The sequence below is a fragment of the Mytilus trossulus genome, chromosome 7 (assembly GCF_036588685.1).
Source record: "Mytilus trossulus isolate FHL-02 chromosome 7, PNRI_Mtr1.1.1.hap1, whole genome shotgun sequence".
In the NCBI taxonomy this organism is placed as follows: Eukaryota; Metazoa; Mollusca; class Bivalvia; order Mytilida; family Mytilidae; genus Mytilus; species Mytilus trossulus.
This window is the reverse complement of record NC_086379.1, coordinates 42,190,304-42,206,999: the sequence shown is the minus strand read 5'-3', so window position 1 is coordinate 42,206,999 and position 16,696 is coordinate 42,190,304. Positions and strand designations below refer to the sequence as shown.

The window sequence follows — 16,696 nt, the reverse complement described above, 5'->3', positions numbered from 1 at the left end:
ATCAAAAGGAGAACAAGTGGTAGTTTTAAACTTTTCAAACACAAATATAGTATTGTTTCTATGATATTCTTTTCTTATATGAAAAACATCCAATCCTAATCTATAAATAGTACAAAAATCCAATGGCGGTCCATAATTTCATTCAGAATAAAGAAATTATTGCATATTTATCTAACAAAAACATACATTTCTGCATATCATCATTCAATTATGCACATGTTAAACAAACAAAAATTATCTGAAGGCATCGACAACTTGCAATTGACGTTGCATTATTTCTAATATTACAGAGTAATTATTTGCATATTTAAGCAACACGAACAAACATTTCATATCTTGAATCTGAAATTCAACATTTTTGTTGAAAAACAACCAAAAAGTATTCAAATCAAATGACAGTTCAACATTCCTACCAAAATTTAAACACATTAGAACATATTCAAAACAAAACAAACGTTGAAGGATAATTTTCATTACATTATCAAAATTCTTGTCAAAAATCTTATTGGAGGACTTTTATATAAAGGAGAAAAATTTGAAATTAAATATTAATGCTGAATTAGAGTTTTGACCCAAATTTCAGGGTCCATTGAACATAGAAAATGATAGTGCGGTATGGTTACATGTGTACTATGGACATATTATTGGTTTTTTTAGTAAACCAAAGAAAGTAGTAATTCTTAAATGAAAATTGATGATTGTCTTTGCTGAAAATAATTCGATATTGAATACAGTTGTCCTGGAATTTTTATGTCTTTAGTTGTTTTGAACTTGTGATCAATGGTAGGTGTGATTCAAAAACTCTTGTGAAAAGTGATAAGTGATCATAAGCTAATATTTTCCCGAAGCATTAATTTATTTATTGCGATGGGCCTCAGGATTATCAATCATGATGGTAAGGCAGTTTAATTACAGGAAAATGATTCTGAATAAAATACAAGTTCAAAATGGCAACAAAGAAACCCAATCTCAATTAAATGATCATAATTATTTCTTTAAATAAATAAAAAAAAAATAACCTTTTTTTGTTGTTGCCATAATTTCGACAATTGCAAACAACAAGCATCTACATACATGTCAATAATATCTTTCACATTCACACTTCATACCTAATATAACCACTAAGTAATATAAATACATTTTATATTGAAATATCTGAAAAGACTGTAATCTAACCACACAATAAAAAACAACCATCATCACATTTGTCTACTCTCACATTCAGAATTCACACCAAATATCAGCTCTCAGCTCTTAGGAATATATGAGTATTTGATGTTGACATTAAATAGACCATAGCAAAACAACACAACAAAAACATACATCTTCACACTGGCCTATTATTCCTCTCTCACTCAAACTTCACACCAAATACCATAACAAAGGAAAACAAGGATATTTGTTGTTGACATTACATGTGATAAGATTGTAAGCCAACAGTAAAATGAAAAAAATACATCTTAGCACTTGCCTATATTTCCCCTCACATTTAAACCTCACACGTAATACTATTAATACATATAATAAGGATACGTGTTGTTGACATAAAACAGGCAGTAACCCAACAGTACAATAAAACATACATCTTCCCACTTGCCTATATATCCTCTCGCATTTAAACTTAGTACCAAATATCACAACTTAGGACAATTGCACAGCAACACGCCAAAATACATTTACACACTTTTGTAGTCAGCACTTTTGTGCTGACATGAGTTATCATTGATATGGTTATATTTATAAATTAACTGTCAACAAAATTTTGAATTTTTGAAATACTAAGGCTTTTCTTCCTCAGGCATAGATTACCGTAGCTGTATTTGGCAAAACTTTTAGGAATTTTGGTCCTCAATGCTCTTCAACTTCGTACTTTATTTGGCCCTTTTAAACTTTTTTGGATTCGAGCGTCTTTGATGAGTCTTTTGTAGACGAAACACGCGTCTGGCGTATATACAAAATTTAGTCCTGGTATCTATGATGAGTTTGTTGATCTACACTTTGTGTCACATTCAAACACTAAATAAATCAACTATTTGATGTTTACATTAATAAGACAGTAGCCCATCAACATAACAAAAACATACATCTATAGCTTTCTACACACATGTCTTCGTTTACACTGACATTTAAACTTGACATCAAATACCACAAATATGGAATATAAGGAGATGTTATGCAGACGGTGATAAGAGGTTAATCCAACAACTAAAAAACACACATGTACACACATAGATATAGGAAAATGTGGTGTGAGTGCCAATGAGACAACTCTTCATCCAAATAACAATTTAAAAAGTAAACCATAATAGGTTAAAGTACGGCCTTCAACATAAAGCCTTGGCTCACACCGAACAACAAGCTATAAAGGGCCCCAAAATTACTAGTGTAAAACCATTCAAACGGGAAAACCAATGGTCTAATCTATATTAACAAAACGAGAAACGAGAAACACGTATATATTACATAAACAAACGACAACTACTGTACATCAGATTTCTGACTTAGGACAGGTGCAAACATTTGGAGCGGGATTAAGCGTTTTAATGGATCCAAACCTTCTCCCTTTTTCTGAAACAATAGCATAAAATCACAACATAGAAAAACACACGATAAAATATCAATTGGCAGACTTAATTCAATCAAAAAACGTATGATTACACAATGAACGAATAAATTCTACATTACTTCTCTAATTTTAACTTCACACCAAATACTATTTATACGGAATATAGTATATCTAATGTTGACATTAATTTTACAGAAAACCAACACCACAACAAAAACATACATCTTCACACTTCTTGGCACATTCTTGACACATTCCCCATTTCCATTCTCAATTTTAAATTTTATCTTCACACTTGCCTATATTTCCTTTTACATGCAATTTTCACACCAAATATCACCACTTAGGAATATACGGATATTTGATGTTGACATTTTAAAATTAGACAATAACACAACAACACAATAAAAACAAGTATCTACACACATTACCTAATACTCATTCAAACTTCACACCAAGTATCACTGCTTAGGAGTATAAGGTTATGTGATGCTGATATCAATTAGACAGTAACCCAACAACACAACAAAAACAAATCTCTTCCCACATGTCTACATGATAACTATCAAATTCCTACTTCACAATATTAAATATTACCTCTGTTTTTAGATGTGTTACTTACATAGAAAAGCAATATTCATATGATCACTCTGTGTATATGTTATCCACATGACAAATTAAATTGTGTCAAGTTTCTGCCCATGTTATCACAAATAAAACCTGAAGACTCATTCTGTTTAAAGCAGATCCACTTTGAAAACAACAGTCCATCCTCCTTACTAATCAGTACTTTACTATCTTGGCCATCTTTTGATATTATTATTATTCTATTTGAATTTAAGTCTATTACAATAACGTTTCCATACGTATCTATACAAAGTCCTCCTGGTTCTATTAAATCCTGTTTATACTGCCAGATCTGTTTAGCTGATTCATCAACACAGTATACTGCTTTACCGTCAATATAGATTACTCTTTTATCACAATAACTTAAATAACACAGGGGGAATTCACTCAGAACTGGTATTAACTTTAGTGTATTTCCTTCCAAGTCTATAACACGGATTTCATCCTCGTTCAAACCTACAGCTAGAGAATTATCTGAAAATGATAAAGCAAAGCATACTTTTTCTACTTTCAAAACTTTGGTAACTGTTTCATTCTCCATATTGAAGATCTTAATGGCTCTCTCAAGAGGATAAGTTATGGCAATGTTGTCCTGATTAATCTGTGTAACATTGAATGCATTATCAGGTATAGGTAATTGTTTCTGAAGCTTGCCATCAGAACTAAGTAGGTAAACTTTACCCCACCGTTCAACTACTATAAATCTACCATCAATCAGACAAATCATGTCATTAATACTCTTCTCCATGTTGATCTCTATCTTTGTCTCAATATTCATTGTCATATTGTTTATGTTGGATTGATCTTGTGATTTTACTTGTGCTTTCCTTTTCAAACTTGTTTCTGTGTTTAAGTTCAGTTCTGTCTTAACAATCATTACTTCTCCTAATGATTCTAATGAAACTAATTTGCTTAGCATGTTTTCTATCTCATCGCTTTGCTTCATTTTGATGTCAATTTCTTTGGTTCTCTCGTCATTTTCTAGATCTTCAATATAACGTTGACATTGATGTACTTGTTGTTCAATCTTATGTACACCTAGAAATGATTGCAGTTTGGAAGAATTTGATGTAACTGTTTGTAAATGTTCTTTCATCTTCTTCAAGTTTTCCCTTTTCCCTTTAATTTCAGAGATGAAATCAGTTGCTTTTAATCTTTCTTTATTCCAGATTATATTAGTTTCTTGACATAACTTTTTCTCAAGGCGGTCCAAATGTTCATTTATCTTATTTCTTATTACGTCAATTGATTTCTTAATGCCTATGCAATGATTTTCTCCTGTTTTAATGTTTTTTGATTTGCTGGTCACTAATTGGTCAAGAATAGATAAGAAATAATTTATGTCTGTCTGTACATTTTCCTTTGATTTTTCAATTTTCGTTTTCTCCACTACGCTAGCTAAACTTGTTATTCCAGTACATTTTAAATGACTGGTGGAAATACATACATCACAGGATGGCATCAAATGACTGGGACAGTACAAGTGGGGCGGTTGATTATGTTTGTCGCATTCCATTTTGATCCCTAAGTAGGAAAGCTTTCACTTTTGATATTGATATCACATGATGTTTCCGTTTTGTTCCACTATCTTAAAAACTGTAATAGAAGAAAGTTCTTCATCAGCAAGACAATATTGGCAATCAAGGCAGCATAACTGACATTAATTGTCGATTTCTTTATGAAGTTTTCCCCTTTAATGATGGTTTTCCCCATTTTTCCCAATTATCTTGGAAACTGCATAGATAGAAATTTCCAATAGCAAATGATTAGCAAGACAAGGATATAATGGCTGAAATCACCAGTAGACTCTTTATTTGAGTTATTGCCCAGAAATGATAGTTTGAAACATTTTTATGCATTTGTTGCCTTTCCTGAAATAGTCAGTTAACTCTTTAGTCAATTATAGTGTTATTGATATTTTTACTAAAAATTGGTCATTGTTAAGTATACAGCTGAGGGGCAAAGGCTTTTTAGCCCCACTTCTTCAGACCTAAATGTCATTGGAAAACATTGGCCACAACCATCAAAATGTGCCAAGTTTGAACTTGATTCACTGGAAATAAAATATTCTGAGATGGTAGCCCAAATAAATTATGCTTATAGCTGATATAATTTATGGAAAAATTGGTCCAAAATAGACACAAAAACACAGTTGAGGGGTAGTTTAGTATTTTCTAATGTGAAGTGCCAAAAAGAAAATAGTATATAATGTGTTGATACTTATATCACAACTATTTCTATGTCAAATAAATAGTTTTTTTAGACCAATTAAAAAAAAACAATAAAATATCTTAAGGTCAATTCTAGCCCTTTTTTTGCTTAAATACTTTATTGTACAGTATATGACTTTAATAGTATAACAATAATACAGGATAAAGGTGTACACTTTTATGAAAAAAAGGCCAACCAAGTCCAACCACAAAAATGCTTTGCCTACAAAGATTGATATGTTATAAATGCTCCATTTCTCTTAAATGTCTCTAGAGTCTCTCAAGAAATTCTCAAACATCAATTTTAAATTCAAAGAAGGGATAATTTGTTAGTTATAAGTTATCAATATTTCTAAAGAAATTATTATACTGCAGTATTAGGACATGGGGTATAATTGCAAAGTGGGGCAATTTATAATTCATCAGGGACAAAATGACTTGGATAAAGCAGTTATATGTCACTTGAAACATAAATATATAAACTGCCTTTCATTGGTAAAATATTTTTTGGAATAGTAGTCAAAAAGTTTGATGCATAACATAAATATATACATATATTTGATGTAAGCATGTTTTTAAAGTGACGATTTATCAATAAAAATACAATAATTAATGTTTCCTTGATGATATTTTGGCATTAAAAACTAATAATTTTGTAATTTTTACCTATTGATTTTAGATAATACCACTTCATTTGTTAACATTTGATTTTTACTTTCTTTTTGTGTCTCCTTTTACTCAATGTCGTCCTACCAGGAAGTTAATTGAGACATGTTTATACCTGATCTAGGTATCAGTAAACATTTAAATGACTGATTATACCTGTGAATATGATACACAATTACAATTTAAACATGTGCATGATATTTAGAACTGTTCAGAAGAGTATTTATTTCACTTAGTGGTATTTAAAAATTTCACATTTGATTTACAAAGCTTGCCTATAATTTAATTAACCTTTGATCCTGATATAATTTCCCAAGTTTAGCCATTAGATAGGTATTCTGAATTTTAAAGAGTAGAAAAAAAGATATTTTAATGCCCATATTTATCATATGTCGTTTGATTGTCATATTGAATTAATCTTAAACTTCCAAAAAATAATTTCTTATATTATAGATGTGCTTAATGGGAGGTAACTCTAAATCATTTATCAGATTTTTTGGGATAACTACAATTATATTACTTTGTTTCACATAAAGGATAGATAGGGCAACATAATCTTTTTCTGTCACAATGTTCTCAGATTACATTTCTATTATTTTACTTAATCAATTCTACTATGTGATGAGCAATTTAAAAATGCACACTAAAAGTTATAAGACAATCTGTAAGGACAAGGTTCACTTAAGGCACAAAATGGCCTAAAATATCAACTTTACCATAAAACACCAAAAAGGTCACAATTGATTTGTAATTGGGTCTATTTCAAAAGCCTTAATGCTATATAAATCAGTTCTTTTCATAAGAGTACATTATATTCTCCAAAGTAGGCCTTAGAAATTTTGTTAAAATATGGCGATTTTGTGCAATTTTCTGACCTAAAAGCTTTAGAAACACATTGGCCCCCACCTACTATACAAAATGTTTTGTTACCTAAAGATTCCAATTTTGAAATAGAATTCATCAATATGAAATCTTTTTGGATTGTGGATGGATGCCAAGGTTAATTATGCCAAAAGTATTTCTTTGCAAATTTTGTAATTTTTTGGCCCAATTTCAAAAATGTCAAAAATTAAGGGCCAATTTTAACCCTTCGTGAACCTTCTCCTTTGTTTTACATGAAACATATCTGCTGTCTTCTGACATTTAAAAGCCATATTCCACTTTTGAGTAATTGTAATCACATTTGATACAAGTAAAAACACAATTGAAGTGTTACCATGTGGAATAAGATGAACAATCTGCATGGTTGATTTTCTATTGAAAAATCTGGCAGAACAATTTGTTTCTTTTTTATTACTGTGGACAAAAATTAAGGTCTTATCTTTAGCTTTCTATATTTACTTCCACACTATTGTTTGTTTTAAAATTCGTAAAAAATGTAATTTTGTACATAATGCAATACTTAAGCATATAATTTAAAGCTGTAATCTAATAGTACATGGCATTAAGCTCTTTAGAGGGACACCTAGCTATTGATAGGATGCTTTTTAGTTTTATTATTTAGTTTTAACAAATTTCATTTCAAATATAAATATGTTTCTTTTGTGTCTTTCTTGTTTTGTTTACTGAACATTATATATTTTTCAGGGCTAGCTTGTAAAAAGTTAAAAAATGTATTTTCTGAAGGATTTCTGATACCATTGGAGGGAACTGATACACACTTCCAATTGGAGGTAAGTTTTAATATTGATGATATGGAGGAGAGAGGATTTAAGGTTCCTGCAATGTGATGAATATTTTGGATTGCTCTTAATCAAATGCTTCCTATCATAAAACTTTACTCAGTACTTGGACAACAAAATGTGTACTTTTAACAACAAATCCAGTATTTTGATTGGATGTTTAAATATAGGTTGAATTATAATTTATCAGGGATGCAGACTAGCATGGGCCTATTTGCCAAAACCCTTTAAATAAGTCAAGGATAATTAATTTGTATCTGTTGTATAAAGCTAAGGTTGTTTCTAGAAATGCCTTCTTATTTCCTTTGGTTCATAGTCACAGGTTTCAAAGAAGCTATAAGTCTGCAACCAATCAGTTTACTCTACCCCAACCCTGTGGCATAGGTTCCACCTGACCTTTTAGCTCACCTGGCCCGAAGGGCCAAGTGAGCTTTTCCCATCACTTTGTGTCCCGCGTCCAGCGGCGTCCGTCATCTGTCGTCGTTGTTAACTTTTACAAAAATCTTCTCTTCTGAAACTACTAGGCCAAATTCAACCAAACTTGGCCACAATCATCATTGGGGTAACTAGTTTAAAAAATGAGTCCGGTGACTTGGCCAACCAACCAAGATGGCCGCTACGGCTAAAAATAGAACATAGGGGGTAAAATCCAGTTTTTGGCTTATAACTCAAACCAAAGGATTTAGAGCAAATCTGACAAGGTAAAATTGTTTATCAGGTCAAAATCTATCTTTTCTAAAATTTTCAGATGAATCCTGCAACCTGTTGTTGGGTTGCTGCCCCTGAATTGGTAAATTTAAGGAAATTTTGCTGTTTTTGTTTCGCCATGACTGAGTCAAAAATGTATTAGTTTGTAATTAGCTCAGTTTTATGGGGAACCACTAGTGGTATGTCAATGATAATTGGTATGCAGATGTATTACCATTGCCACATCTCATTGCCATAGAGATTATTCGGCTCCGCCCCCTCAGTCATGGTCTATTGACTTTGAATGGTTTGCTTACTTTACATGTATTAGTTTGAGATTAGGTCAGTTTATGGATATCAACTTGTGGTACGTCAATGATAATTGGTATGCAGATGTATTACCATTGCCACATCTCATTGCCATGGAGATTTTTTGGCTCCGCCCCCTCAGTCATGGTCTTTTAACTTCGAATGGTTTGCTTACTTTGCAATCAAAATTACAAAAGGCGAGACATATCTCTGTGATAACAGTTTATTTGTTATTATCTTGAATATTATTATAGATAGAGATAAACTGTAAACAGCAATAATGTTCAGCAAAGTAAGATTTACCAATAAGGCAACCTGACCGAAATAGTCAGTTGACCCCTTTAGGAGTTTATAGTCAATTTTTAACCATTTTTCATAAATCTTAGTTACCTTTTAGAAATTTTTCTCCTCTGAAACTACTGGGCCAAATTGAACTTTACTTGGCCATAATCATCATTGGGGTATCTTGTTTAACAAATGTGTCCGGTAACTTGGCCAACAAACCAAGATGGCTGCAATGGCTAAAAATAGAACATGGGGGTAAAATGCAGTTTTTGGCTTATAACTCAAAAACCAAAGCATTAAGAGCAAATCTGACAGGAAGTAAAATAGTTGATCAGGTCAAGATCTATCTGCCCTGGAATTTCCAGATGAATCTGATAACTGGTTGTTAGGTTGCTGCCCCTGAATTGGTAATTTTGAGGAAATTTTGCTGTTTTTTTGTTATTATCTTGAATATTATTATAGATAGAGATAAACTGTAAACAACAATAATGTACAGCAAAGTAAGAACTAAAAATAAGCCAACATGACCAAAATAGTCAATTGACCCCCTAAGGAGTTATTGCCCTTCATAGTAAATTTTTAACAATTTTCATAAAATTTGTAGATTTTCACTAACATTTTCCACAGAAACTACTGTTATAGAAAGATATAATTGTAAGCAGCAAGCATGTTTAGTAACGTAAGATCTACAAACACATCACCATCACCAAAACACAATTTTGTCATGAATCCATCTGTGTCCATTGTTTAATATTCGCATAGAGCAAGGTGAGGGACACAGGCTCTTTGGAGCCTCTAGTTCTCTACATGTGGTGGTTTTAATGAATACTTTATAAAAACTTCCTTTTTATAAAGCCAACCATTATTTTCTCTCATAAAACTTCATATTGCAACTGCATAGATTAATCAGTGGCGGATCCAGGGGTTAGTCCCACGGCGCACCGGACCATCCCCATGACGAACCTCAATTTTTTTTAAAGTGTCTATTTTTTCAATAACTAGCTAATTAACAAATTAATACTTAAGATTAATCCTTTTCATGGCACTAATTGGTTAGGGATTACGTGGATACCTGGAGGTGTCACAATGATAGAATACGGATCAATGCGTTTCACCTGTATTCATGTAATTAAATTGTCAAAACAGCTCGTCAATATGAAGAAGTTGACTTCTTATTTTGAAAGGTAAATACAAATTATTTTTGTATTTTTAAGTGAAATTTCCATATATAATTGCATTGTCCAACTAACGGACTTTGCTAGAATTTGCTAGGGAAAAGGCATTCAATTTTCTTGCTGTGATGATATTAGAACTCAATCGAAACACAAAAAATGCCGAAGTTGTAAGAAAAAATCGCAAATTTCTTCCTCTGTTATCAAATGTGTGATTTTATGTGGGAGGCAAAACTTGCCTTTACGAGGACAGAGATGACTCACAGCATATTGGTGACAAAAACACTAATAGTGGAAACTTTCAGGCCTTGCTGTACTTTCTCATTGACTCTGGGGACGTAAATTTAAAACGCTATCTCGAAAACTGTCCTCGAAATGCAACATATCGATCTAAAACAATACAGAACGAAATAATTGATTGCATCAAAGATTGTATTGATGATGATTTATTGGCTGAGGTCAAAGACTGCGGATTTTATTCAATTTCTGCTGATGAAAAGGCAGATATATCTAACACTAAACAGCTATCAATTTGTCGATAAATCAGCCAACATTCGAGAGGTTTTTATGGGAAACTGTAGCCGGTGCTCTGAAAGTATGTTGCAAAACAGATTTCCCAAATATTTCTGTTATCTTAAAAATCATAGCTACTATGGGGGTGACCAGTTGCGAATGTGAGCGATCCAACAGTGAGTTATCACTTTTTAAAACCTACCTGAGGACAAATATGGGACAATTGCGTTTAAACGGATGTGCGTTGATGCATGTGCACTACAGTTTTGAACTAAACATAAAATTATAGATAACTTTGCAAGAAAAAACACGCGACGCATGATGTTGAATGACCTGATAAAAAACTCTTTGTTAAATTAGTACATTTTGAACAATTTTACGTAGAACTATTTTTACCGATTATGGACATTTTAGCTAAACTTTTTTTTACAGCTTGCCTAATTCAGACGACAGTTGTATGTTGTGCTATTTTAGATTGCAAGATATTGTATAGAGGCTTAAATAAAAGTCAGTTTTACATGTCTTTAATTAAATTTCTTTACCTAGGAATATGTGTATTGCATGGTGTTGTCAAAATTCATGATCTCTCATAATGTAGAAGGTATTTTTTAACCTTTTTCATACCATTCAATATTTATTTGGGACCACCCCCAAATTGTTTTCTGGATCCGCCACTGTGATTTTGATTGCAGTGGCAACCTCAAAGAAACTTAATTGTTCTGTGTACAAATCTGTATCTTTTCAGGTACAGCATTTACACCTGGGAAGATATGTGGAAATGGTGAAGACTGGTGACTTCCATGATGACTTAGACATTGTTACTGAAGTCCATTCAACTTCAGGTAAATCACACATGTTTTGAAAGTCATCAATAAAAAACATTCATATAAAAGAAGATGGTTTTCATATTGTCAATAAGACTTATTTTTACCATGTATAACAATGAACTAAACAGTAAGGCTGTAATCGTTATTTTTAACATATTTAGAAAAAAAATTCTCAGTACTGAAACATTTGTTTGAGAAAAGTTATAAACTCAAGACTATTCATAAATTCCTAAGATTTTATATATGTTGCAGAATATGAAATTAAATATCTGTAGACTATGATATGTGTTTTCAGTTATGTTCAGTATACAATTATACTGCTTATCGATAAGTAGGACCAATATATAGTCATTTGGGATATAATAATTCACAATAGTTATTGACAAATCATTTATATTCAAATATTTGAAAAACATACTTTTTGTTTCTATCTTGTTTATAGTCTTATGTACAACATACAATTATTTTTAAACTATTGTTATGATTTAAGGTGATGTAGCAGTCAAAAGACCGTCTGCTGATTTAGATATCTTTAATCCAAGTCGTGTGATCCATGCTACAGCAGCTTTTGCTACAAGGAGGTAAAATATCATCTATATTGATATAAATGATTTGTTTGGTGTGAGCGAAGGATCCATGGTGAAGAAAATAATTTGACGAATAATAGTTTACTTTTAAAAATTGTGATTTGAATGAAGAGTTGTCTCAATGTCACTCATACCATATATTTATATCTAATAACAGAAAATCTGATTTATTATAATAATCATTTTAATGTTAGAACTTCATCAGGATATATTGTTACTATAAGAAAATGAGTGAATTTTATACACCTTATCTGGAATTGAAAATTTGCTTGTTAGAATGCCTATTGAACTTTTGATGTCATACAATAATCATTTTTCCATTGTGGTGTCAGATATTTTCTATTGTGATGTCAAAATTTATTGGAACCTTTGTGATTCTAGTAGTGGTGGACAAATAGCAAAACAGTGTATTGAATATGGATTGTGTAGAAATGCTGTAAAGCAACCAATTTTCTCAACATTTGGAGGAAGAAAAAATAAAACATGAAAATAAATTGTCTATGTACTATGTACAATTACATCTGACAAGAACAAAAATCCTGAAGTCATGAAGTTGGGTGATTAAAGGGCTGTCGATCAAAATTAAAATGGCCTACAGTAAGCAATGATCTTTAGATTGAATTATGAGATTCAATGTGAAAAAGGTTCTACAACATATTTTTTATCAGGTTTAGATAGTTGACACCTATTTTACTAACAGTATACATTTCTTATAATCAGAATTTCACTATAGTTAACCACATTTGATAGTTTTGGATTACAGTAGGTCTGTGTTTTAGTAAGTAAGTATGGTAAGTTACATTTAGTTAAAGAAGGGATTTTGTATTCGTCTTCCCTACATTACATCACAGCTAATTAATAATCAGATTGAACCATTAACTTTGACCTCTGCAAAGTAGAATTTGAGGACATGTAAATTTAACCTTCCAACTCTTTACAGCGGGATACTATTGTTGTCTTTATTTACAAGTTAAAGAGTGAGATTTCTCTTTTTAAAGTCTAAAAAAAGAATGTGTTGCCTAAGATAATACTTGAAAGAATGTAAGAAATGTTATGTCTGAATTATCATTAAAAATCTTAAAGATTTGTTATTACTGTTTTTTTCTTTTTTTCTATAGGCCAAGGTCATGGCCATGGAAACAAGATAGGAAAGCAGCTACATTTGACAAGCTACAGATTCCACTTCCTATTCAACATCCTGCCAGCATAGCTATTTCTATATACAACAGGTATGTGACTATTTAACAAGCTACTAATTCTACTTCCTATTCAACATCATGCCAGCATAGCTATTTCAATATACAACAGAAATGTTGTTGTTTGTATACCTAAAACAACACAAAGTATAACTCAAACCAAATATTTGTATTGATAAAAATAATGTAGCCTCAGAATTAACCAATTCAACCTCTTACACAGTGCACATTTAAAGGTAGATTAATCAGGTGCCTCAGTAAAAGTTTGTTCACTGCCTATTTACAAATAAAGTTAATGATAGGAAATCTTTCCTTTCTTTTTTTCCAGAGAACATGACCAGAATCCAATAAACTATGATGACTATTACTGTCAGAGGATTATCAGAGCTACAAAAGAGGTACCGTATATGGGTGATCCCATATCTAATGATTTTTATGAAGTAGAACTCACAGACAACACAATTGAAAATGAAACACCTGAAAAAAATATAGACAACTTAAGTAGTCCTTATTTACATATAGCACAACAAGAGCGGTCATTTTCAGATGAAAACATGGCTGCAAGTCCCATTTCAATAAATGAGGTAGACGTTGTTGTTCATAGTTCACCAATATCAGCGGCACCAAATGAAACATTGACGGAAGGAGATGTTGTGGTAAACGCTCAATACAAGAGTGATGTTGTGGGGAAAACTTCCAACGAAGGTGACATTGTTGTGAATACTCCAGCCGAAAGTGATGTTGTGGAAAGAGTTTGTTTCGAAGACAAAGAACGAGACACGAGTTGTGCAATAGATATACCAGACATACCAGATGCTGATGCATAATTCACTCGGTAGAAAACAATCAGAGGAATTCATCTTCTTTGTTAATAATCAAGGGGAAATAACTTGCAATAGATTTACTCCTTTTTGATCTGAGTTGAAAATAAAATCTTCCTAATATGTCCTCATTCGTGGTGGCCCAAGCCAACATTTCATGCATTACCAATTATGTCAATAATTTCTGTCTTTACGAAAAAGACTCATACCATTTCAGTATTTTCACCTAAGTCTGTGTCTGAGTGTGTGTATTGTCATTCATAGTGCTTTGAAGACTTAAGCTTTTAGGTTGCCACAGCTTCTAAAACAAATCATGTTAAATTTTTGAATAGTACAAAATGAATTGAAGTTTAGGGGTTTATATAGAAGTGTTGTAGCAATGTTATAAACTGTATGAACATTTAATTTTGAACTTAGGATGTACATGCCATGAACTTTGACTGAACAAACAATGCAATGAATCTCATATGTATCATAGTGGTGTCTGAACAAATCATGATATTTATATTTGTGCATATTTATTAAGGTGTAACTAGTAATTAATTCAAACTCTAGTCCTGCCATATACTATTCTAAAGTGCTTAATGTAATTTTAATTATAGACATATTTATTTTAATTATTTTGAATATAATCTATTTTAAGAGCAACATACTGTTCTAAGATTAATCTACTTTTTAAAACAGCAACCCGTTTCATCAATTGTCTCCCTTGAAGAGATTATAACTGACTAGTTCAAAGGTACAATGACTTGATGTATTGACTTTTTATTGCCCATATTTACTGTTCAAGATTGCATGTTTGAATGAAAAGTTATGATATGTATTTGACTTCTTTCAAAACATTACAAAACCGCTATGAATTCAGCATGGCCAGTAACTGCAATGATATAGAATGGAACTAATTTTTTTTTTTAATCAAAAACATGCACATTTGTGATCGATCACTTCTGAAACTAAATAAATTTCCTTTACAGGTTCTTTTAAATTAACCTTGAACGTTTTTATATATTCAGCATGTTTATGTGTCCACACTTTTATACATTTGTTACAGTAAGAATGAAAATACCATAGATTTAATATATGATTTTGAAAAACCCGGAGAAAATTTTCAATGGAATGAAATTCTATACGAAGGAAATTACTGAAGATTACATTTATGATTTTGAAAATTCTTGAGAAGATTTTTAGAAGAATGAAATGCTATAATGGATGGATCATTATCTTATGTGGACATAATAATTTCATAGGCTTACATGTTGGTCTGGATAGTGTTTACTAAATAGAGAATGACAGGCAAATAAGGGAATATGAAAGGCAAACAAAATTAGAAAATAGACACAAATAAACAATAAAGAATAAATGGGAGTTGTTATACAAAGCATAGAAAATAAGGGGGTGTTAATTTATAAAGAAAAGAGAATTATTGGCAAAATGAATGATAAGGAGAAAAAAAAACCCCAAAAAAAACTAACTAGACCCCCTGACATAATAGAAGAACCAAGACTAAAAAAATCACTTTAATAAATTCACAAACCAATAAAAATGACATATTTCAGTTTTATAGAATGATTTTATGTTTTATTTCCTTAGTATAAAATCATGTCCATGGAAAGAGGTCACATGTTGTAAGAATATATGTACTGATTCATTGAAAGTATCATGCCATAATTCAGCTGTAGGGAATGTCATTTCATTTTTACTAAAAGCATGAATTTTAAAATTGAGTTAAATAAAGGCAACAGTAGTATACCGCTGTTCAAAACTCATAAATCCATGGACAAAAAACAAAATCGGGGCAACAAACCAAAACCGAGGGAAACGCATTAAATATAAGAGGAGAACAACGACACAACACAGAAACGCAACAGCACACAGAAACGGACCAAGCAACAGACAATACACCACGAGAATAACAAATATAACATCAAAACCAAATACATAAATATGGGATAGACAAGTACCGTGCCACGTCTTATCTCAAAATTAAGAGAAAACAGAAACGACTCAACGTTAAAATTTGTCATACACAAATTATTTAGTTTCCTAGACCATATCACTGTGCCAAACTTATAATATATATTTTATAACCTTGCCACTTTTTATCATCACACATATTTTGTCTTCCTTTATATAGTATGTTTCATTCATTTTTACATGTTTAAGTTCACCACCAAATTTTACCAGTGTTCTACTTTTATTTTTAATGGGACCCAAATGTTTTTTCCTATTTGATTATTTATAGATTGTTAGAAGGTTGATGATTTGTTTTTCATGGTAGTCATGTATTTTGTATTCTTGTTTTTCATGGGAGTTGTGTATTTTGTTGTTTCATATTCTGAACTTATGTTATTTTGTTAAATGCTAAATATATATGTGTATTTTATCTATTTTCCTTATAATAATGTAACTTTAGTACTATTGGACTTGTTTTGGTGCTATTCATTAAATATTCAACATCATTTGGAAGACCTTGCTATATTCATTGAAATATTTGCATTTTATAAATTTATTACATGTTAGGTAGTTATTCTCACGTTTGAAATTTATT

At 31.3% G+C, this 16,696-nt stretch overlaps 1 protein-coding gene across 1 annotated transcript in view; it reads left to right on the top strand.

The window, feature by feature from the left end:
• The window catches only part of LOC134725097 (uncharacterized), a 122,107-nt gene extending 107,220 nt beyond the window's left edge, over window positions 1–14,887 (top strand). Inside the window, exon 34 of the mRNA XM_063588627.1 lies at window positions 14,833–14,887. Coding sequence (XP_063444697.1) covers window positions 14,833–14,880 — 48 coding nt within the window. The 3' untranslated portion in view covers window positions 14,881–14,887. The remainder of the gene's footprint in view (window positions 1–14,832) is intronic.
• Window positions 14,888–16,696: the final 1,809 nt, after the last annotated feature.